The 23,845-nt window shown below is 42.4% G+C and overlaps 2 protein-coding genes across 7 annotated transcripts in view; one reads left to right on the top strand and one right to left on the bottom strand.

Annotated features, from left to right (window-relative positions):
- SPMIP2 (sperm microtubule inner protein 2) overlaps nucleotides 1–23,845 on the bottom strand; it is a 104,441-nt gene that overhangs the window by 16,127 nt on the left and 64,469 nt on the right. Inside the window, exon 5 of one of the 2 annotated variants that reach the window (XM_075930139.2) lies at nucleotides 21,932–22,837. The exons of the other annotated variant lie outside the window; for it this stretch is intronic. Within the exon in view, the coding sequence (XP_075786254.2) occupies nucleotides 22,781–22,837 (57 nt within the window). The 3' untranslated portion in view covers nucleotides 21,932–22,780. Of the gene's footprint in view, nucleotides 1–21,931; nucleotides 22,838–23,845 lie in introns of those variants that run through there. 2 annotated transcript variants of the gene reach the window in all.
- The window catches only part of FNIP2 (folliculin interacting protein 2), a 73,093-nt gene that overhangs the window by 42,121 nt on the left and 7,127 nt on the right, over nucleotides 1–23,845 (top strand). For 4 of the 5 annotated variants that reach the window (XM_006121871.5, XM_014572962.4, XM_014572963.4 and 1 more), the window contains 9 exons: nucleotides 189–260; nucleotides 997–1,126; nucleotides 5,213–5,414; nucleotides 6,033–6,121; nucleotides 9,633–9,779; nucleotides 9,925–10,091; nucleotides 17,238–18,570; nucleotides 19,955–20,111; nucleotides 21,314–21,514. In XM_006121871.5, coding sequence (XP_006121933.3) covers nucleotides 189–260; nucleotides 997–1,126; nucleotides 5,213–5,414; nucleotides 6,033–6,121; nucleotides 9,633–9,779; nucleotides 9,925–10,091; nucleotides 17,238–18,570; nucleotides 19,955–20,111; nucleotides 21,314–21,514 — 2,498 coding nt within the window. Of the gene's footprint in view, nucleotides 1–188; nucleotides 261–996; nucleotides 1,127–5,212; nucleotides 5,415–6,032; nucleotides 6,122–9,632; nucleotides 9,780–9,924; nucleotides 10,092–17,237; nucleotides 18,571–19,954; nucleotides 20,112–21,313; nucleotides 21,515–23,845 lie in introns of those variants that run through there. The other variant, XM_014572967.4, reaches the window with a different exon arrangement.

The following is a 23,845-nucleotide window of genomic DNA, read 5'->3' as shown; positions in this document are numbered from 1 at the left end:
TTGTTTGTCATCATCTCTTCGAATGCTATTTTTTTTTTCTTTCTGTCCACACACTATGGGTATAGCTATTGCTTAAATTAACTCCACTGGATGTCAATTTGCTGTTGTGTGGCCTTTAAACATAAACTTTGTTTAACCATCAGTATGAGGCATCTGATGTTTTTGTTGGTCTAATCTGTTTACTTTAGCACACAGCACACCCGTTGATATGCCTAGCAGAGGGCAAAATGAGGACAGAGACAGCGGCATTGCTCGGTCAGGTATCTGTTTCTTTTTTCCCATTTGATGGAAAGCAAAGCCTTTAGCACAGTGATTGAGCAAATTCAAGTTTTGACCAACTAGTGGAGTAGAATTTGGATAATCCCGGTTACAGCAAATCTACCCAAACTTGTAGATCTGTTGAGCAGTTAGTTCCCTTGCCAGTAAGCTAGGTTTCTGCTCATCAGTTCCATTGCAGGAACATTCCCCTGCCCTTCTCTCCTACAAAGCAGCAAGAATGGAGGGATATTTTGTGATACTCTGCCTTTGCAACGTTAACTCATGTGGTTCTCATCTTATGCAGTATTTCAGTAATATAAATGTATAAGTTAAGGAAGAAATTGGTAGGAGTGTTTCCCTCAAAGAAAAGAAGGGTGAGTATTTTTGCTCAGTAGGAAGAAAAGCTGTACATACATAGATGTGAATTGGTCTGTCAGGACTGGCACTGTCTCGTTAAGCAGATGGTTACAGAGGTGTCTAAGCCAGCTCAGAGGAGAGACACACCATCAGCATAGCATCACCACCCACTCCATGTAACAGTCTGGTCTTGTTTACACAGTAGAAGACTTTTTTTTCTTAAGGTAGCAAGAATAGTTAGATTGAAAGAAAAGCTACTGTTTTTAAAAAGAAATTAGAAAATCAATTGGCAAGAATGATACTCATGTTAACCTAGCCAGAGGGAAATGTACTGTTTAATCAGCACTCAGCAAAATGTCAATATGTTTGCTCTTTTGACAGCATCTCTAAGCAGTCTCTTGATTACACCATTCCCATCACCAAGTTCCTCATCCTCTTCTTCCAGTAGCTACCAGCGCCGCTGGCTGCGAAGTCAAACAACAAGTTTAGAAAATGGGATTATTCCAAGGTGGTGAGTGTTGTGAGCTTTTACCTGTTGGAGTTACAATAGCAATTGGGCTGCATTTGCTGATAATATTGGTCAGGCCTCTGTACTTAAAGGGGGAAGTCAATTAAAATAAAATCCGAGAACAGTCTGATCTCTTACATTCAGTGTTGCTTAAGATTATTACAATGAATGACTATAAAATGAGGCTGAAATGAACACATTTCAAATTAAAGATTATCCTTTTATCTCTGAAGCACCTGTTCAGACAAGAAAGTTAAACTATCAGCTGTTACTGGAAGAACAGAGCTGCCTATTGAAGTGAGGGAGAATGTAATAACATCAGCGACACGATTCTGTTCTACTATAACAAACTGTGATTAGTGACTACTTGACAAAACTTTGATGCAATAGACTGAAACAAATCTCTTGGCATGTACAGGATACCTCCCCCCCCCCCGCGAAAGGAGGAAGCCCCATTGCGTGCCGGGCCTGGCCCCCCCCCCCCCACAGAGCAGGGAAGCCCACTCAGGCGACCTCTCAGGGGCAACCCCTGCGCGCACCTGCCACAGAGCCAAAACCCCTGTGCGTGCCTGCTCTGGGGCCGAAACACCCCCCCTTTCCTCCTCCCTTGCGCGTGCCTACCCTGGGGCTGAAACACACTCTGGGGTGCAGGGAAACCCCGCGAGTGCCTGCCCCGGGGACAGCTCATGCCTCCTGTGCCAGTGCAGGGAAATCACCATGCTCCTCTTCCAGAGCCAGGGCCCCTTCCCGCAGCGCGCCTGGCAAAGCAGCCAGCGCACTTCTGGAACTCCCAGAAGTGGCGCTAAGCTGCGGGACTTCCATCCACCCACAGGAAGCCAGCACTACCTCCATTTTCGCTGGAGGTAAGTACTAGGGTTTCTTGGGGGTGGGTGGAAAATGGGGCGGGGCCGTCGCCTCGTGATTGACTGGTCAAGGCCTTGCGATCGACTGGTCGATTGCAATCGACCTGTTGGTGACCATGGTTATAGGTAGTCTTGCTTTCTCATAGCAAAGTAAAGAATACTTACGAGCTACCCCTTTCCCCCTCCCCCACTCACATTCAAATATGGGCATGCGCGCGTGCGTATGCACACAGACATGAATCCAGAGAATCCCTCTCTCTGCAGATTAGGAACAGTACAGAGTTGGTATAGGTTTGGGAACTGGCCTTCATTCTCTCCCCTTACCCACCAGTCTGGTGAAAGTTACCTGGAAAAGGGCATCCAGCCTAAAGCTGTAATATGTTTTCAGTGAAGCTGGGGTCAGCCACTGCTAAGGAGCTGCGGATGGTAGGGGCTGATATCCCTGTGCTATTGTGGATCCTGGTGATTCTCCAGGCTTCTAAAAATGCCCTCATAGACTTTAGCAAGGAGCTGTAAAGCCTATTTCTTGCCAATGATATAACAGTTCACAGAGATTCCATGTACAGATTTCACACCTGAAAAGCCCCCTCTATGGATTTTATCTTTAGAAAGAATGCTAAGCCAGTAAGTCACAGGGTGCCTTAATAAACAGGCGAAGTGCCCTACAAACACCGTGGAAGAACCATTTCCCATGCACTGTATCTGTGTGTTCTGTTAATCATTGCTAAAGACAGCTATTTTGGATTCTGTGCTACAGTGGCTTTCTTTTAGTTTGTGGGTCAAAGAAATTCAACTGAAACCTACCATATGAAAAACTGATCAAGTTTAAAAAATGAATGAAATTGTATTTTGTCTAAAAGCTAAGCTCAGCTAATTAAGTTGTGTTTAATTTAGATAAACTTATAGTGATCCGGTACATTAGTATTAAAAAAGAAAAACAACCCCTTTTGACTTTGATTTTTTTAAAGGCCCCTTTAAAAATTTTTCTCAAATAGATTACAGTGTTTTTGGTAACTGAAAGCGGTAACTTTCTGCTGGACATAACTTTCTGCTGGACATAACTTTCTCAGTTCCTGGCATAATATTTGCAGTATACAGCCTCAGATCTTTCTTCTAAGGCAAATAACTTTTGTACTTTCATCACAGCCACAGTAGAGAGAGAAATTGCATAAATGTATTTTAGATCTAGTAGTTAAACAGTTGTCAGGCATTACAGGTGTTGCTATATTCAAACATTCATTTGTGAGCCAATGAAGTATCATGAAACAATAGAATTTTTGCTATTGATCTCAATAGGCATTGAATCTGTGCTTTAATTCATACAGCCAAAGCTGCACAGCCGTTCATAGAATCATAGAATACTGGAATTGGAAGGGACCTCGAGAGGTCATCGAGTCCAGTCCCCTGTCCTCATGGCAGGACCAAGCATTGTCTAGAATAGATCATCCCAACCTGCTCTTAAATACCTTCAGTGATGGAGAATTCCATAGCCTCCCTAGGCAATTTATTCCAGTGTTTGACCACTCTGACGTTAGGAAGTTTTTCCTAATGTCCAACCTAAACCTCCCTCGCTGCAATTTAAGTCCATTAAGTTGACTGATCTTTAGGCCAACTGTCCAAAGAAAACAAAACTTCCATTTGCAACTTCATGTAGTGACTTCTCAGTCAAGTGCAATTAACAGCTTTATTGAAAAGGGTTCTCCGAGTCAGACTTCCATTTCCCAATCTCGAACTCTGGGAAATGTCTCCGTCTGCAGTGTTTTGTATATGCTGATTTACTGACCTTTTTACAAAGTCTATGGGAATTTGTCTTTACACGAAAGTCACTAAGGAGTTCAAATGAGGTTGTTATCCTTTGGGGCTCTTATTTCTCACAAGCCTAGTTTTCTCTTTGGTGTCTGAAAATGTACCACTGTGGTGATGAATTTTATGTATTTAATATATCCTAGATGAACAAGAAAATAGTTTCCATTTAGAATGCATTTCCAAAAATGCACAGATCTCAGTTCAAATAGCTATCTCAAAAACTTCGTCCTGAAAACTGCTTTACAGTACATTGAAAAAGGAGACATTGTAACCTAGACCGTCTCTTCTTGAAGATCTGGTATGGAGAGTCTTGGTAATGCTAACCTAGTTTATAACCTTCTATAGAGCAGCTATGTTGCGACTGCAAAAAAAAGTGGATTTTGTTGTTGTGGTTTTTTTTCTTTTTTAATTTGAGAGAGTTATCCTGATTATGTCACATCTGAGTGGAGACAAGGCACTGGCAGTGTTTAGCTTGATATAGCTAGATGAGGTCAAGAGAACATCCCCCCGCGCACTTATGGGTTAGTAACTAGCCACATCAAGTTTAAAAAAGACTGTTATCTCCACTGGCATTTTATATCAAGATACTGGACTCCAGTCAAGTGTCAAAGTGATGGCAATTTGTCATCAATAAATCATTTTATTTCTTAATTAATAAGCCTGTTGGAGCAGATACTTTATCTTTTTACAAATAACAAATACATTTTCTGAATTCTGCTTTCTGTTCCATTGGATGGTTGACTGAGAGGGCAGTCCTTTTTCTGGCCCCTAAGATTTATAACAGCCTCTTGTTGATTGAATTCCCCTCCACCTAATATGGCTCAAGGAGCCTGTTTACTCGTGTTAGTTTAGCCATTCCTTTGTCCACCTGCTGGCTATGCTGTCACAGGCGTGTTTACCTCAAGTTAGATAGCACCCACATTAAGGAGGACAACAGCTGTCCTCTTCTGGGGTAGGCAATCTGAAACCTTAATAGTATGGTTGAATCTATTGAAGAATACACGCCTCTATCTTTGCTGTCAGACATAAAATGGTGTAGCAGTGACATGGTAAGGCATTGAGGAATGATTTTGCAGCAGGGTATTATGATAAATTGATTAATTCTTACAAAGCATTTGGATATGATGATGATGTCCGTCAGAAATACCCACACAGAAGTGTTTATAAAGCTTCTGTTTAAGGGTGCTATTCCTAGAGAAAATCTTTCATGAGAGGGGATCTTGCTTCTAGCAAAGGCTTCTCTAGTTTTTCTGCTCTCTGTGAGCAAGTAACATTTTGTAAGTGGGGGCAAAAATTTTTCCAAGACATTGAAGTAGCTGTGGAGTTATAGTTAGAATCTCTTGCTGACACTCACAACTATGCATTGTGTACAAATATGGAAAACACACAGGGTAACTAGCAGATACTTCTCTCATTGCAGGTCCACTGAAGAGACTTTTAGCATGGCTGATGAAAGCTGTAGTTCGAATCCTGCAATGATTCGGAGGAAAAAAATTGCCATCAGCATAATTTTCTCCCTGCCAGAAAGGGAAGACTCGCAGAGAAACTTCCAGGACTTCTTTTTCTCTCATTTTCCTCTGTTTGAATCTCATATGAACAAGCTAAAGAGTGCAATTGAAAAGGTGCAGAATGCTATTCAGTGGACTATGAACAATAAGTGCTAAGCAGGGATGGAATACTCTAGAGCCTAGAAAGGTATAAATAATCAGGGGGTGAAGCCAAGCTGCAGACTCAGCCCTGACTGTGGCCTAGCACGTAGCTTCTCTGCACTACTAACTGCATTGGAAAAAGGTGTGCTCTAGGGCCAGAATTCCCCCCCCCCCCCCCCCCCGGCCCTGAGCTGTCTACTTGCACTGGAAGGAGGATATATATGTATATGTGTGGTCTCCTTCTCCCATGATATATGGGGGGGGGGTCCTCCCATTTAGATGGTTTTTCAATTAGTTCATGTATTGTGGGAGAAAGTGCATATTTGCTTTGAAAGAGTTGAGGGAAGGAAGAGAGTGTTTAGCATATAGCCCTTGCTTCCCTCTCTGCATGCACCTGATCACACATTCTAGATTGGTCCTGTACAGTCACACATGGGGATGTGGGCAGCTTTTGCTATCCTAAGTGGCTGCAGAGCATTGGGGCTCGAGCCACAGTGTCTGTTAATCAATTCAGACATGTTGATAGAGCTATAAAAATATCAACTTTCTTCCATTTTTCAAGATGTCACTTTTTGTTGTTTTTCTTTCAAGGCCATGATCTTCTGTAGAAAAATAGCAGAATCCAGCCTAAGAGTACAGGTTTATATCAGCCGTGTTACGGATGCCCTGGGAGAATTCAGGTGAGCTGTTATTACACCATGTTATAGAAAAAGCAATTGGCACCATATAAAGTGACGGTCATCTGGTATTTCCTGTTATAAGGCCCAGTGTTTGTTTCAGATACTTACAACTTTGCCAAACTGTAATCATTTGAGCTATTGTTTTCCAAGTTAGGAAGCTTCCTCAGACTGAAACATCTGCAAAAATGGTATAGCCATTTCTGAGAGTGACAGTTGAGGAAAACACATTATATTCCTACAGATAATGGAGCACTGTAGCTACAATGACTGGGATTCCCTGCGGAGCCCATTTAATCCTTTCTTAGCTTTTTCAGGATCATCACTGAAGAATGAGCCCTAAAACTCAGCCTTCACACAATGTTTAGCCCCATAGGCAAGAGTTCAAACTGACGCTGTTCATACTGCACCAGAGCATGTCTTAAATAACATGCCTAAGAGTAAGTATTCTCATCACAGAATAGAAAAAATACTTTTGGCAAACTTGAAAAAGTAAATTGCTTACAGAATTGGCATAAACTAACAGATCAAAAGTAAAATAAACATATACAAATATCTAAGAAAAATAAAATAAACACACAAATTGAATTATATGGGCACGTCTAGACTACTTTTTTTCTTTCAAAAGAAGATATGCAAATTTGGTGGGAATTTGTAAATCTTCTTCCGATTGGTTTTTCAAAAGAGTTTTTTTCAGAAAAGCAAGCAGTCTAGATATGGTTCTTTTGAAAAAATTGTACACTTCAATTTTTGAGGAAGAAGGCTCTTTCGAAAAAAGAGGTTTTTTTCGAAAGAACCTCGTCTAGGCTGCTTGCTTTTTCGGGGGAAAAAAACCCCCCAAACTCTTTTGAAAAAGTGATTGGAAGAAGATATGCAAATTTTGCTGAATTTGCATATCTTCTCTCAAACGTAAAACGTTGTCTAGACGTGCTGTATACGTGCAGGGAGTTGCTTAGAGACACAAAGCTTGATGACCTCAGGAGGTCATCAAGTCCAACCCCCTGCCCAAAACATAAATGCATCAAGACAGATTTTTAAAGGTAAAGTAGAAAGAACATTTTGTTACAAATTTGCATTTGCACTAATCATCCACAGAACAACAGAAAATTTTTCTAGAAAGACGAAGACTTTGCACTACCATAAGGTTATTTCTGAACTTGCTAACTTGTGAAGATTGTATAAAACTTGTAATGTGTAGAAGCCAATCTCTTTAACTTGAAATTTAATTGTGAATCATGCAAATCTGTTTAGAATTAAACTGGAGGTATGTTAACCTCCATTACTGGAGATGGCTGCCATTTGTGATGGATTTGTGTTTTGCTATTAATCTGCCCATTAAATACTTGTATGTCTAAGATCACACCTCTAAAATTGCATGTTATGTATTAAGTAATCATCTATGCATATTTACGGAGTTGGTAAAGCATCTGGCTGGTTGTTGTAAAGCCAGGATGATCAATCAAGCTGCAGATTTCATTCAGAGTTGCTCTTAGAGCATAGTTCTTCAATCTTAAAGGTTCTCCTAGAGCAGGGGTTCCCAAACTTTTTGACACGGGGACCACTAAATCCATTCACGAGCTTTCGGAGGACCGGTAACATTCATTTGCATTTTTGCATATTCATTAAGCAAATTACGACTATGCAAATATGGTGTTTTTTGGTTCTCCCAAAGCCCCCAGAGCCAGCTTTAGCAAAGCTTTTGATACGGCCACCCACAATATTCTTACCAGCAAGTTAAGGGAATATAGATTGGAAAAATGGTTTGTAATCCAATAAAACCCTGCACCTTCACATCATGTATTGAAAAGGGGCTCATTTATTTTCAGAAAGCTGACACCATCTTTGGAATTTTTTATCCATCTTCTCATTCCGGATGGTGAATGCACCAGGTTCTCTCCATTCTGACACATTGTAGTGCCTTTAAACCTCACAGTCAGCAGTGGGGATATTTAAAAGGCACTGCTTTTACATTTTTATTCAGGATCTGCGTGCGGCCTGAACTGTCCTGCTCACTGCTGGCCGATTCTTCTCCTCCTCACCCCCCCCAGCCAGCCCGGCTGTCTCTGCCAGCCGATTCTTTCCCAATCTCTCCTGGCAAACCCTGCTGCTCCTGCGACCTGGTTTCCCACCCCCTCCCCAATGTGATCTCCCCTGGCTCAGCCCCATTGTTCCTGCCCCCCCAGCCAGCCCTGCTTCTGCCAGCCAGTTCCCCAGCCAGCCCTGTGGTCTGCCCCAGCCAGCCTCACTGCCCCCGCGAGCCGGTTCCCACCCCCGCGATCTCCCCTGGCCAGCCCCACTGCTCCCACCCCTCCCCAGCCAGCCTCACTGCCCCCGCGAGCCGGTTCCCACCCCCGCGATCTCCCCTGGCCAGCCCCACTGCTCCCACCCCTCCCCAGCCAGCCCTGCTTCTGCCAGCCGGTTCTCCCCACCCCCGCGATCTCCCCTGGCCAGCCCCACTGCTTCCACCCCTCCCCGGCCAGCCCTGCTTCTGCCAGCCGGTTCTCCCCACCGCACGATCTCTCCTGGCCAGCCCCGCTTCTGCCAGCCGGTTCCCTCCACCGCGCGATCTCCCCTGGCCAGCCCCACTGCCCTCTCTCCCCCTCCCCCGTCCAGCCCTGCTCCATGATCTCCCCAAGCCAGCTTCACTGCCCCCGCCAGCTGGTTCCCACCTGTGCGATCTCCCCTGGCCAGCCCTGCTTCCACTGGCCAGTTCCCTCCCTATCTCCCCCGGGCACCTCCACTGCCCCGACCCTGCTTCCCTCTGGCCAATATCCACCCCTTCCTCCTCCCTCCACAGCCAGCAATAAGAGCTCACTTGGTAACCCTCACTATGCCTCTGCTGGGAGCCTGAACCATACGGCTACATCCGCCCAGCCCGGCTGAGGGCTTGAGGAACCCAGTGCTGAATGGGCAGTCTGGGAGCCCGGAACACCCTGGCAGCCACGCTGAGGCCCGGTATTTTTTTCCCGCGGCCCGGTACCGGGCCGCAGCCTTTAATTTGGGAAATGCTGTCCTAGAGTCTCAGTTTGCATCTTTTTAGTGACACCATTTACCAGAAAGTATGATGAAATGATTGCTGGTTGTATGTGAAGCAGTTGCTGGGTAAAACTAACCTACTGAACTTTGTGGCAATAAACCATGATTCCTTAAAACATTATAATGCTTAGCCCAACTATTCAATTTGTCTCAGAGGAACACTTTCTTTGTCAGATGAATTTCATATCCTCCTTCCATATCCTTACATGCTCAGAGGAATGCGTTCTCTGTCAAGGGAATTGCAATTGTATCAATAAAAATGTTGCTGATGCACTTACAGTGCATCTCAGATAATGTAGTGTCCTACAGTACACCTCTCATTATGTGAGTGGAGCCTCTGACTAGCTATACAGCACCCACGTAAGTATTAGAACTCCTAACACCTGTTGTTAAAAAAGATGGCAGAAAACTGGGGGTTTTTTTCTTCTGTTATATTTTTGAAACCTCATTGACAGTTTCTTTTTCTTTCTTATGGTAGGCTTACAATCCGGAACCTGTACACCGTTCCAAGGGTTGCAGAACCCGTGTGGCTTACCATGATGTCTAGTACTTCAGAAAAGAACCAGCTATGCCAGCGCTTTGTGAAGCAATTTACACTTCTGATAGAACAGATCAACAAAAACCAGTATGTTTCCTCCTACATCATCCCTTCAGCCTGGCAGTAACTTCTGCTCTAATGTAGACAAACATAATAGGAAACACATGTATGAATATACTTACCTTTTTTTTTCCTGGCATCTCTTTATTTTTGTTTTGTTTTTTTTCTTTAGGTTTTTAGCTGCTTTATTGACGGCAGTGCTGACCTATCATCTGGCATGGGTCCCAACTGTAATGCCAATTGACCATCCTTCAACAAAGACCTCTGAGAGAGGCACATCACAATCTGTAAACCTGCTGGCAAAATCACATCCTTACAACCCTCTGTGGGCACAGCTCGGTCAGTAGAAAATTCTAAAAAAAAAAATTGGTGTAAAAACTGTTAGTAAATGTTAATCTATTTAATTGAAAGGTAGTATTCCTCTACAAATGCATCATTGGACATATGCAGATATTTAAAAAATAATACTTCATAGGTGGGTAGCTAAGTATAGAGGGGATGGTGGTGGAGAGAGGTGTCAGGGAGCTGGTTCTGGTTCTGATTCTCTGGTTCACTCTTCTCTTATATTAATGCTGCCTTGCAGTAGTCTTAGTTTAAGTCAGCTACTGATTTGTGCTTCTTCTACCTGAGGAGTATATCACTGGAGCTCACATGTATCCCCTTTATTAGGAAACAGAGGTGGGGCATGAGAGAGGCAGAGGTCCTGGCTATAATGTAGATGGGCAAGCAGAGTGTTCCCCCTATGCCAGGGAAATTCTGTGCTGGGCATTAGCAATGGGATTACAGTCCTTTTGCTCCCTCTCAGTTGCTCAAAGGGGTAGCTCACTATCTAGAGAATCTGGTCCCAATTCCTCAGATATATTACTTAGGGTATGTCTACACTGCCGCCCTAGTTCGAACTAGGGTGGCTAATGTAGGCATTCGAACTTGCAAATGAAGCCCGGAGATTTAAATATCCCGGGCTTTATTTGCATGTTCCCGGGCGCCGCCATTTTTAAATGCCCCGTAGTCCGAACTACCTGCCCGCGGCTACACGCGGCATGGGCTAGGTAGTTCGCATTAAAGCTCCTAATTCGAACTACCGTTACTCCTCATTGGCGGCGCCCGGGAACATGCAAAAATGGCAGCGCCCGGGAACATGCAAATAAAGCCCGGGATATTTAAATCTCCGGGCTTCATTTGCAAGTTCGAATGCCTACATTAGCCACCCTAGTTCGAACTAGGGTGGCAGTGTAGACATGCCCTTAGAAATTATCTTGATATATGGAATCAAGTGGATTCTATATAAGAAGCATGTGACTGAGAGCTGGCAAAATATTTATAACTGGCAGTTTTATTCATCTCTGAAAATTCCTCTTCAGGCCCAGTGTCTGTGGACATGAATGTTTGCAGAGTAGAAAGTTACATGCATAAAATCTCTCTCTCAAAATTCCATTATTTGGACAATCCCTCCCTACCCCTCGATTTTTTTTTTTTCTTGCACTCGATCTGTTCAATGTAAAAAAACAAAAAAACAGAAAATTCAGTGCAGTTTTAAAGAAGCAACTTGAATAACAATAGCTCTGTGTCAGTATCAAGTTCGTTTGCTTATCTGAGCAGATCCCAACTGCTGGGCTATGGACTGCTGCCAGTCTGCGACCTGCTGGCTGCCCGGCTGCAGCAGCTACCGAAGCTCAAGCTGGCTCTTCATGGTGGCTCAGCTTTGGCAGCCATGGTGGCTGTGGCAAGGCAGGAAGAGGCGGAGCAGGAGGAGCCACTCCACTCCTCTGTGCTTTGGAAGGGAGGGAGCATGAAGGAGGAGGGAGCACACGTGCCACCACTAGGGCTGAGGAGGAGGAGGCACCTCCCTCCCCTCCTCGGTAATGGCAGCCAGCCGGGATGCCGCGCTCTGCCTGTATGGCCGTTTTTGCTAGCAGTAGCACTGAGGTGGTGGCAGGAATAGACAGAGGAGGAGATGCCTTCCTCCCCTTCGCCCCCCCTGCCTGTAATGGCGGCCTATCAGGGCTCCACGCTCTGGCCCCAGGGCCGCTTTTGCTGGCTGCGGCAGGAGGAGGCGGAGAAGGAGGCACCTCCCTCTCTCCCTCCTTGGTAATGGAGGCCCGGCCAAGGCTCCTTACTCCCCCCACTCAACCCATTGGGGCACAAGACACGCTTGGGGAGGGAAGGGGCATGAAGGAGGGAGTGCATGCGCCACCAACAGCCGCTCCTCTTTCCGCACAGCTCTCTAGCGGCCAGCCTCGCTCTGGGGAGTAATGAAGGGGGCGGTCAAATGGGTGTTGGGTGAGGATGCTGGCATGGGTTATAGCAGCAATTATAGGCCCCACCCCCTAATTACAGGCCCTGTGGGGGTGTAGGGGGAAGGAGCTCAGCCCCACCCCTTTATCCCTCTTGCTGCTGCTGAGGTGCTTCAACAGGGCCAGCTCTGAAGGCGCCACTTAACATGGCCATGTGGTCTGGGGCTAGCCCCACAGGCTGGAGGTGCTGCTGACATGGCGTCTCCAGAACCGGCCCCGGGCTGCGTGACCACGATAGCAGCACCTCCAGGGCAAGCCCCGGGCCACAGTAGCAACGCCTCTGGGCTGGCCCCAGGCTGCCTGGCCATGGTAGCGGCGCCACCTGGACCAGCCCCAGGCCACGGTAGCAGCAGTAGCAGTGCCTCTAGGGCTGGCCCTGGGTCACGGTACCAGTGTTTCCGGGGCCAGCCCCAGGCTGCGCACTCACGGTAGCGGTGCCTCTGGGGTGGGCTGCAGTAGCGGGGCTGGCCCAGGTTGCAGTGTTGCAGAGCGGACCTGGGGCCGTGTGGCTGTCGGACCTCCGGGGCTGGCCCCAAGTTGTGTGGCTGCAGCAGGGGTGCCTCTGGTGCAGCCTGTGGCCCTGGCACTTCTGAGGGTGGCCTGTGGCTGTGGCTAGGACAGCATGGCTGCAGCCATTTCTGCAAGAGATCACGAAGCCGGGTAAGGTTCCCCCTCATATCCAGACCCCTCCCCCCTCCAATTCTGTCACTTCCCTCCCCTCCAATACCCAGCACCCCTAGCTTGCTCTGACACCCTCCCTTGTTTTTGCACCCTCTCTCCTGGCCACACACTGCACCCTCCCTTGTTCCTGCTTCTTCCATCTGGCCAAACACCCTATTCCCAGCCTGCTTCTGCACCCCAGGTCCTTCCCAGATCCTGCACCCTATCCCTATCCTACTTGCTAGCAGCCTTGTCTACCACCCTTATTTTTGTCCCTACCCCAGAGCCTAAGGAGGTCCATAAAATCCACTAACTCCAGAATCCTAGAAAAGTAAATCTGGCCTATGGGAAACTCTGAACCTCAGTTTCCCCCTTCCCTTCTCCTCACCCTGTGAGGTTGGGACACCCCGTGAGTGAGGTGTCAGTCGGGGCCACATCAGTGAGAACTGGGGGGCTTTGGAGGGTTTTTTTGCTTCTCACTTGTGTGATCTTGAATTGATTTTGTTTTTTTGGGTGGGTCAGTGACCCCCCCAGACCCCAAATGGTTTCTTCACTCCTCCCATAAATAAAGAAAACATTGAAACATTTTGTGTTGGATAGAATATATTACTTAATTTAAAATGAAGTTTGATAAACTAACACGAGGAAGTTAAAACACTTAATCTGTTTTATAATTTAAATTAACCTGTTCTTACTAGCTGCAGCTGGTTCAGACAATAAGGTCACCATACCCAGCAGCATAGTTCTCAACCTGCCCCTTCCTCCTGAGGCCCCGCCCCTTCCAGGTTGGCCTGCGGCCACTTCCAAAATTTCTGGAAGTGGTACCCCCCCCCAAAATTATTGCCCATCCCTGGGCAATAGGGATCAGAGGTTAAAGGGTCAAAGGGCATAGGGAGCAGGGGTGGGGCGTTAAAGGGTGTAAGGCACTGGGTTGGGGCTAGGCAATCAGATAACATTGTATTTACATATTTGCATGTTCATTATTTGCATAATGAATAGGCAAATATGCACATAAAATATTGCCAGTCTGCCAAAGGTTTGTGAATGGGTTTGCTGGTCCCCAGCATAAAAAGGTTGGGAACCTCTAGTTTATCTCTCTCCCTTTCTCATTCATAAATTCGTGGAGAGTTGTATTGCTTGCTTTAAAAAAAAAAAGTTATTGAGTTATTGTGGGGGGAAATTGGGTGTTCTGGGATTCAGGTAAGTGGGAACTGGTTTGGGGAAATAAGCCATGGCTGAGGTTCATAGCCAGCTAGAGTGGAACTGTGGAGTTCCTCCTTTGGGCAGTAGATCTTGTCCTCTCTCTCAGCAAAAGTTACCAGTGGTTCTTTAGGAAAAGAAGGGAAATGAATTGTTACCAAATGTGGTAACCCAGTACCTACATTACAGAGTAGGCTCCATAGGAAGATAATACTAGCTTTAGAAACCCAGACAAATTCTAATGGCTGAGCTCAAAATGTCTCAGTTCTCTCTTCTCAGCACAAAAAAGTGAGTTTAGGTATTATAATTTGTATTAATATGAAGTAAAATGTTGCCCTCTGGTGGTTCCTTCCTCAAAAGACAGGATTCATAGTACAAATGTACTTTCTAAAAACATTTTTTAAAGGATGGTGTAGTATTTGTAAATAGCTTTTAAAATGGAGTTTTATATAAATGCATGATTTATTATTAAATTATACTAAAATGCTATGTTTGTCGAATGCAGCATTCTATAAGTAATAAAACCATATTGTTAATCAAGGAACTGCTCAGTCTCTGCAGTTCTTAATTTTTTGTTTACATTTTTCTTTTGAGCTGCCCTAATACTATTATTGCTCCAAGACTCTTCCTAAATACTAAATTAGGCTAGAATCCTGCAAGCAAGCAGTTGCTTTAATATACCCAACTGTCAGTCATAGAAATATAGAGAGCTCAAGATGTCATCTGTTGTCACTCCATGCTGAAGCTTACATAATTTATCTCTGAAAGGTGTTTGTCTAACTTGTTCTTATAAACCTCCAGTGATGAGCATTATGGAACCTCCCTTGGTCACCTATTCCAGTATTTAACTGCCATTATAGTTAAAACATTTTCTTAACATCTAACCTAAAACTCCTTTGCTGCATCATCTTCATAGCAGTCTTTAACATATCTGAAGGCTGTTATCAGGTTCCCTCCCTCCCTTTCTTGGCAAGACTAAGGTTACACAGTTTTTCTAACTTTTTCTCATAGGTCAGGTCAGGCTTTCTAAACTTTATCATTTTTTATTGCTTATCTTTGGACTTCTCCTTCAGTATGTTCTCATCTTTCTTAAAGGGTGGCTCTCAAAACTGGATACAGTACTCCATGAGAGGCCTCACCAGTGCCAAGTAGAGCAGGACTATTACCTCTCATGACTTACATATGATATGCCTGCTAATACACCCTAGAATTATATTAGGCTTTTTTAACAACTGATATTGCTTCATATTCAACTTGTGATGCACTAGAATTCCTAGATCATTTTCAGCAGTTGTTGCTCTAACAGAAGGCTAGGATACACTTAACGAAGCCACACCAGGTACATTAAACATAGGAGGTTTTATTGCCAGGGCATATTATGCCTCTCAGCCTTCGTGCATTACTAAATATGTGCTTCTCGCTGCGGAGAAGCAGGCAATTAAGCAAGCAAGTAAGCAAGAATCCAATGCTTACGCCCCTTCTGCCACAGACAGTCCCGGATCCTCCATCCATTCTCTTGAGGGCTAGTAGTGGGTGCTGCTCCAGCGTGGGAAGTCCCTGGGCACACGCGCACACACACGACCTAGGTCCACAGGTGAGACTGTTCCCCAATCAGTGCCTTTCGGCCATCTTGTAATTATTCCTTTCTTAGGGGCATAAACATTCACAAGCAGATTCTGGCAGGAAACACCATGGCTATCTAATTCTCAGACCTCATGTCCTTGGGCCTAATTATCTCACAATTTGTTGATGCAACTAAGGAGGCCTTGGGCTAGGTCATCACCAGTTAAAACCAGCTCACTGCCGTCTTTAGCCGGACCGTCTGTAATAAGGTGCAGGGGTAACTGGTGGCCAGCCCCGACAGCAGTACTGCTGCCTACTCAGTTATTCCCATTTTGTTGTCTATTTGGTTTTTACTTCTGAAGCAAAGTACTTCGCATTTGTCTTCTATTGAATTTCATTTTGTTGATTGCAGACTACTGTTCCAATTTGACAAGATCTTTTTTAAATTCTAATGTTGTCCTCTAAGGGGCTTGCAACCCTTCCCAGCTTGGTGTCATCTGTAAATTTTATAAACATATGGTCAACCCCATTATCCAAGTCATTAGTGAAATACTGAATAGTACCAGATCCAGGACAGGTCCTCTGCGTGATCCCGCTTGATACATCCAGTTTGACAGTGAACCATTGCTGATTACTTTTTTAGTAGACTTTCAACCAGTTGTGTACCTACCTTACAGTAATTTTAAATTTGACCACACTTTCCTAGTTTGCTTATGAGATGTCATTTGGGGCTGCAACAAAAATGTTACTGAAATAAAGGCACATCATGTCTACTGGTTTCTCTTCCCCTGCCCCCGCTCCCCACGGCCCTCATCAGCTAGGTCAGAGTAACCTAGTCAAAGAAGGAAATTCTTCTGGTCTGGAATTACTTGTTCTTGACAAATCCTTGCTACCTAGCTGTTACTTGTTAGTCCTATGATCCTCTAGGTACTTTAAAAACTTACTGCAAGCAACTATTAAACAATATTTTTTCAGGTATTGGAAATAATGTTGACTGATCTATAATTTCCCTGGTCCTTTTTTTCTCTCCTTTTAAAAAGATATTTACAATGTTTGCTCTTCTGCAGCACTCTGGGATCTCACCCATCCTCCTTGTGATCTTGAAGGTAATTGCTAATGGTTCAGAGATTGCATCAATTAGTTCCTTACGTACTCTAGGGTACATTTTGTCAGACCCTGCCAACTTCAATACATCTAACTTATTTACAGTTTTTAACCTGTTCCTTCCCTATGCCTGTGGGACTGCTTGTGCGCATAAAGTAAATCTTGTGAGTGTGTTCTTAGTATCAAGGCTTTGATGTGGCTTTTAATCTTAGAAACTCTATTAAAAATGTCAGTTGGGCTTCTATTTGTTTCCTTATGATTTCCATAGCAACTAGGCTCAGCTTTTAAATAAAAGGACTTACTTTACTGGTCTCCATTTTCAAATGAAAATTATGTCTTGTAAGCTTTGTTTTGAAAAACAAAACTTCCCAATGGTGTTGAGATGACAGAGGTTGAATACTAGCACTCTCACGATCAACCCAGGAAAACATGCCAGGAGGCAAATAGAGGAAATATGTGGGTTTAGAAAAAAATAGAAGTAAATGGTTCAAGCCTCCATTAATTTGTGAGGAAATGCATTTTTAAAAATGAAATTTAAAATAATTTCCCAAATTATGTGTGTTCTTACAAAGTATGTAGTGAGTGTCTGTTTTCTATTTTTGAAGCTTGTAGTGTAACTACGTACATGCTTGTGAAGTACCTGTTTCCCTATATGTTTCTATAGGTGATCTGTATGGTGCCATAGGCTCTCCCGTTAGGCTGACACGGACTGTGATTGTTGGAAAACATAAGGAATTAGTTCAGCGTATTCTCTATGTTCTGACATACTTCCTGCGGTGTTCTGAGCTACAGGAAAATCAACTGACCTGGAATGGGAAAGTTGGAGAGGAGGAGCAACTGCTAAATGGAAGCAAGATCACAACTACATTGGAAAAGGGAGAGATTGAGGAGTCTGATTATGTGGTTGTCACTGTTAAGAATGAACCTGCTCTTGTGCCTCCAGTCCTACCTCTGAAGAATGGTGGAGATCAAACCAGTAGCGCTCTGGGGCATGTTGGTAATCCAGAGAGCTTTCCTGCTGTGCCAACGTCTTCAAAAGAAAAGAATGAAGAAGTAACAGGAATGGCTGATCAGATCTCCAGGGTCTCCTGTATTGCATCAAAAGACTGCACAGTTGGCAGTCCTGAGTGTAAAGGAATGGTGGATGACAATAAGAAAGGGAAGGTAGTTGATGATATAGAAGCTGAGTCCAACCATTTTGAAGAACAAATAGAATCAGAGGATTTAACGGAAGAGTTAAAGAATAGCAACCAGGCCACGAGTGAAGCAGCAAAAAAGCCATATGACAGGTCATCTGCTGTACCATGTCCTGAGAGATTTGTTGCTAGGACTCCTTCGTTAGAAAGGGTCTCCTTCCAGATTGGAAGTTCTACATCACCAGAGTCAGATTTAGAAAGTCACAGGAGAGAAATGGATGAAAATTTTAGGGCATTCAGAAAAAGCTGTACTTCAAGTCCACCAAATGTGCCTGCAGAAACTCCTCAGAGCCAACACGAAACTTCCAAAGCCCCCCTTAAACCATTACACATTAAGCATAATATCTGTTATGCACAAATTTCATCATGCGAAGCGAGTGCAAGTATATTTGAATATTTTGCTGAGGGTAATAAAATTGAAACGAATGTAGTAAATACGTCTGGCTTGTCAGATGAACCACTGAAGTCATCTGATAAGAAAATAGAAATGAGAAAACCACAAACCTTAGAAGCTGGAACTCTGCGCTCCAAGAATGGGGAGGACCATTCATTTGACTCGGTTAAAACAAGTTCTGATTTAAAGGACTCCGGCCAAGTAGTCACTGAAGATGTCTCCTATGGGGATCCTGGAAGGAAAAGCCCCTTGAGAACTGAAGGGGAGATTCGTAGGAATGAGAGTTCAGACAGTGCACTGGGAGACAGCGATGATGATGGTGCTTCATGTACCTTTGATCTACACCCTCGAGGCCATATCAGTAATAGGCATGAAGAATTTACAGAAGTAGAACTTCCTTTACCAAGGTAAAGAATGTATTTGAGTGAGTCTTATACTAAGTGGGGTCAAACATTGTTACTAGTCAAGAGTTGTTCCAGTCATCTGTAAAATTCATGGGGGCCTTAACTCAGTTTCTTGCTGCTGTGTCAGCACTGTAAAATAGCTTTTGTAACTGGGTCCCTTGTTGGCAGTCTCTGCAAAAGGCCTAGGTTGAGTAGGATGATAAACAATTATTTTGACATGCAGTGATCATTTTTGACAGGGCTTCTTTTCTTAGATATTTCTGATCCTTTGGCAGGGCTAAGACCCATCTGATGAGGTAGGGAGCATGGACAGTTACTGTCTTTTTGCTTTGAAAGCTCCCCTGTCTAAAGCATAAGCATTAAATTTGTTTACTTAAAACCAAACAAAATCTTTGACTGGTCTCAAGTACTTACATCAAAGTTACTTTTAATATTTGCTGGAAATCACTATTATAGTTAGGACTACAAAACAATTTCCATTATAACATCTCCATTCCTACCTAGGCTCTGAGCTGTACATGGAGCCCTTGTAAACAGGTGGAGCTCTATGTACTTCATTCAGTCAATTATCTGGGCTTTATTATGGTTATGGATCTTGAAAACTGCTCCCTTGGTGCTGAAATGTTCTATCTTTGGCCTCTGGCAGAAGGTGAACATTTTTCAAAATCTGAGCAAAATATTTTCCCCATCCTTTTATGTTTAGAGAGAGCAAAACAATGCATACGTTTTCCCTCTGTTTACAAAATATTCTAATCAGACTTTTGGTACATAGGATCAATGAAGGCTAAAATTTAATGTAAGCATAATTTTGATGCAAGATGGATGCCTTTGCTTTGTTTGAGACTGCATATGCATTTAGTTATGCATTCATTGAACCAAGCAATGAACTCTCAAGCTCAGCAAGCCAACTAGCAGTGAAACCAAGGTGTGTGTTTATTACACAAGGCCTAATGGTTGCAGACTTGTCATCTTTTCTTAAAATCTAGGAAACTAAAATGTTCTGAACTGTTTAAAACTAGTTAGGGGATATTCAAATTCCTACATCAATATTAATTCTATATTGTTTTTGTTTTTCCTTACGTGTGGCTTCATTTAGCGTTGCTTAATTTTAAATGCTAGATGACATGTTATGTAAATTTAAGCAGACTACAGAGTGAGGCACAGAGTGAGCCCGAGGGCTAGTTAATGTCAGGTCTATCAACAATATCTAAATGCAGTCTGTCAGATAAGAATTGTATTCGTTTCATGTATCTTAACATCTTATGACAAGTCTGTTATGCTGACAATGTCACCATACGCATTGTGCCTATAGGAGGAGTGGGGAGAGAGTTCAAAAGGGTAGCTATGCTCTTGGCTTTTGAATGGGCTTCATATTCTTCTGTTTCAGATCCAACATAATCAGCAGTCCAAGTGTGAAAAACTTTGGAAGGTCACTTCTCGGTGGTTACTGTCCCACATACATGCCTGATCTGGTACTGCATGGAATAAGTAATGATGAAAAACTCAAGCAGTGGTTACCAGCAGATCTGCTTCATGCAGTGCATGTAGGTTTCCCTACGTTTTTTCAGAGCCACTGACCTATAATAGTAGGAATGAAAGATCTTACTGAGAACATGGGGGAAAGACAGAGGATAGTTCCTGTTGAGTAAAACCATTTGCCTCCAATAGGAAAACGTCACACTTCTTGACTCGTGGAACATGTGACGCATATACCACTTTCATATATGTGCTTTCATTTGTACTATGTAAATCTTTTATAACACAAATATAAATAGGAAAATATAATTCTGTATTTACAACTTGGAAAATGTAACACGTTTATTCTTTATATTAGGAAAAATATCATATTGAAGTGCTTCCCTTTTCAGTCGCCTTAACAGGCTGATAGCATTGTAACATACATAATCAAGATGGTCCGCAGATACCTGGAAGCTTGTTAATACACAGTTGCCACCTACAACAGTACATGTTATTATGGATATTAGAAATCTTTACAGGGACTGAGATTTTACTAGATGCCATTAGCACATCTATCTGACAGCAGATTGTAGTTGGCCATAAGAACAAACTTCATCATATATTAGACCATGTCTAAAATGTCTAATTTTGCTCTGTTTCTATGTTCAAAACAAGTAATTTATTGTAATTGATCTATCTATTTATAGTTGCATAGTAAATGCTGACTAAAGATTAACAAGCCCTGGTAGCAGTCATTAAGTGCTTGGATGTTAGCAATAAAAAGAATCATGTTTCTCTAATGGACTTGTTTTTAACAGAGCAATGAAGTTATAGTTTTTTCAATGCTTACTGAACAGAAATTTGTCTTAAAAATATACAGGCCATAGGTTAGCCCCAACCTAATCCTTTCTGCCTCCCTTGTAATAGAAAGCAGCATTAAAGCTGATCGTATAGCGAAGCTGGGATTCCTTTTGTATAAAGGAATTTGCAAATAGTATATAGCTATCTCTTTCACACCCACCTTTTTTAAAAAATCAACACATTTGACTCGTGTATTTTTTTTCCTTTGGCCCCAAATCAAATTTGTCTTATTAGTTAGTTCACTGTAAATAATAATAATAAAAAAATCCAAATTATCTGTGGTTTTAGACAAAAACAATGTTTGGTCTCATTTGTTTGACACACTCTTCTCTCTTAACTATTTCCCCCCACTTAAGTGCTATTGAAACCTTTTAGTCTCATTAGTGTTGAAAATATTTTGAACAGCTAGTGTTGTTGTCTGTTGCAGCATCCAGTTCTAGATGAGCCCATAGCAGAAGCTGTCTGCATTATTGCCGATACAGATAAATGGAACGTTCAGGTGGCTACAAGCCAGAGAAAGATGACAGACAATATGAAGCTTGGCAAAGATGTCTTAGTATCCAGTCAAGTGTCCAGTTTGCTGCAATCCATTTTACAGCTTTATAAACTCAACCTCCCAGCTGACTTTGTAAGTATTTCTTTATGAACAACTGTGGCTAATGATAATTGTTCAGTCATATGTGCTAAACTGCTTACGTTAGAGACTTCAGGTATTATCTATTTGATTTTTAGTTACTGTGAAACTATTTAGTAAATATACTTAACATGCACAGTGCTGCCCACCTACAGATACACTACATGCACAAAACCATATTAAAAGGACATTAAGATATCAAAGTCAAGGGCAAGTTAGTAAATGCCAGAATTAAGGATGCCTGATCAACCTTAATTCAGACCCTTAATTCAGTTTTTCTTCTGGGTCACCCACCCATTGTTCAGATCAGCAGACTGTGTTTTGTATGGTACTACAAAAAACAGAGACCAGCTCTGAGCTATAGGCAACAAACCCCAATGGTATGTTTATTGTGGCATTTCAAGATTTATTAAAACCCAGCTTTAGGAATGTCAGTGGTAAGTAGAAAGAGCAAACTAAAATCAGTGTGGATGCTGCTAAAATAAACCTTTTTAATAAGAAACATCATATAAAATGTTTATAGCCCAGTTTGAGATATTACCTCTGACATTAAAAATGATTTGTAGATAATTTTGCACTTATTCAATGGTATAAGTCGTAAAGGAAGCGTAAAAAAAATCCACTTCGCATCTCATGCCTGTGTAGGCATGATGAGCCTGAACTCTTCAGCCATCAAGAATGAGAGGAATTTTCCCAAGGAACCCACACATCACATTTACAAATTCTAGGTATCTCCAGACGTTTAGCTGCTACTCAATGCATGGAGGTGTTTTGTTTGTAAAGGTTACTATACAGGAGTGTGTGATGCTGCAGAATCTGCTTTAGAATACAGCGTAATGAAGAGATAAACTCTTCTCTTTATTGTCATCTATATTCTTAACTTTCATAAAATTTTTAATCCCCATATCTGTTCTCAAGTATGTGAGAACCATTATGAACTGAAAGGATGTTTTTTCAAATATGTATTTATACTGCTGAAGGACATCTAAAGAATATATGGTATCTTGCCTACCACGGACAGCTCTCTTCTGTTTTAGACTTCAGTTAGCAAAAATGTGTTGTATATTAGCATAAAATACCAAAGGAAATTCAAATTTGTAGGACAGTGTTAGGAATTCCACATGCTTGAACAAATGTAGTGCTTTTATTCTTTAAACTTGAGAAATACACTTAGGTCAAATTAAGTTACTTGCTTCTAATTGCTGCCTCTTCTTGTCAGATGTGCTCTGCAATGTGATTTACTGCATATGCTGCTTGCCTTCATTTCTTAGGAGCATGCAAAGCTGCATTATTTTGATTCTGGTGGACTGGTCTTTGCTGTAGAGAGATGATGTATCAAATTTATTTCATATTTGGTTTGGGATAAAGTATCTTACCAGTCCCCATTCTAGCACTAAAAATATTAATTGTAATTCTAGCCCCCGGGTAATTTTGCCATTGACTTCAGTGGTACCAGGGATTTCCCTCATATTTTGAAACAAGCAAAGTCCCATTCTGTTACCAATCAATTAGATCTTCTATTTTCCCCTTTTTGTATCTCTTTGAGGGTGGGCAGAAGCAGTGCCACCAAACATGTGTTCTGGATTTCTCTGACATAATTGCTCTGTTATGTAAATTCTCTTTTCATTCTATAAAAAAAATTTAACTGTACTTATTTAATATTAAGGTTATAAACTATGATTTTTTTAAAAAAGTCTAATTATTAAATTACCAATTTAACTTCAACGATCGCCTTTTGAAAAACAGAATTTGATTCAGCAGGGTTTCAGAACTAGTATTAAAACTTTTTAATTCTAATACTACAAAATATTTACCAGGGCTTCATAAGTGAGATTTTAGAGTAAATTAATAAACAAAAGAATCTGTCACTACAGCCCACATCATTGTCCTCACAACTTGATTGCAAATGTAAAAATATACAATATTTAAAAAAATAAAAAGTACTCCATTTTATAATTTAGTTTTTTCAAGAATGGAAGTTCTGATTTTAGATTCAGCTATTTAAGTTGCATCTTTCAGAAAAATAGTAAATTGTAAAGAAGACATAGTCAATATTTTCAGGTTTCAGATGTCTTTGGGTCTGATCCAGCTTTTAATTAAGTCAGTGAAAAGACTACAGTAAGAGTTGACTACAGCAAGAGTTGGATTTAGCTGTTTGACAGATGTGCAACAAAGGTGCTAATCGGGGAAAAACAGCCTGACCCAAATCTATTTTACTACAATTGTGTTGACCACTTGAAAACAAGCAGCATGCCCATTCTTCGGGGGGTTTTAGCTACACTTTACGTACATCATTCCTCCTGGTATAGTAGCTATAAAATTATA

The sequence above is a fragment of the Pelodiscus sinensis genome, chromosome 4, assembly GCF_052426305.1.
Source record: "Pelodiscus sinensis isolate ZL-2025 chromosome 4, ASM5242630v1, whole genome shotgun sequence".
Lineage (NCBI taxonomy): Eukaryota > Metazoa > Chordata > Testudines > Trionychidae > Pelodiscus > Pelodiscus sinensis.
Note: the sequence above shows the minus strand (reverse complement) of the source record. Positions and strands in the feature narration are given on the sequence as shown.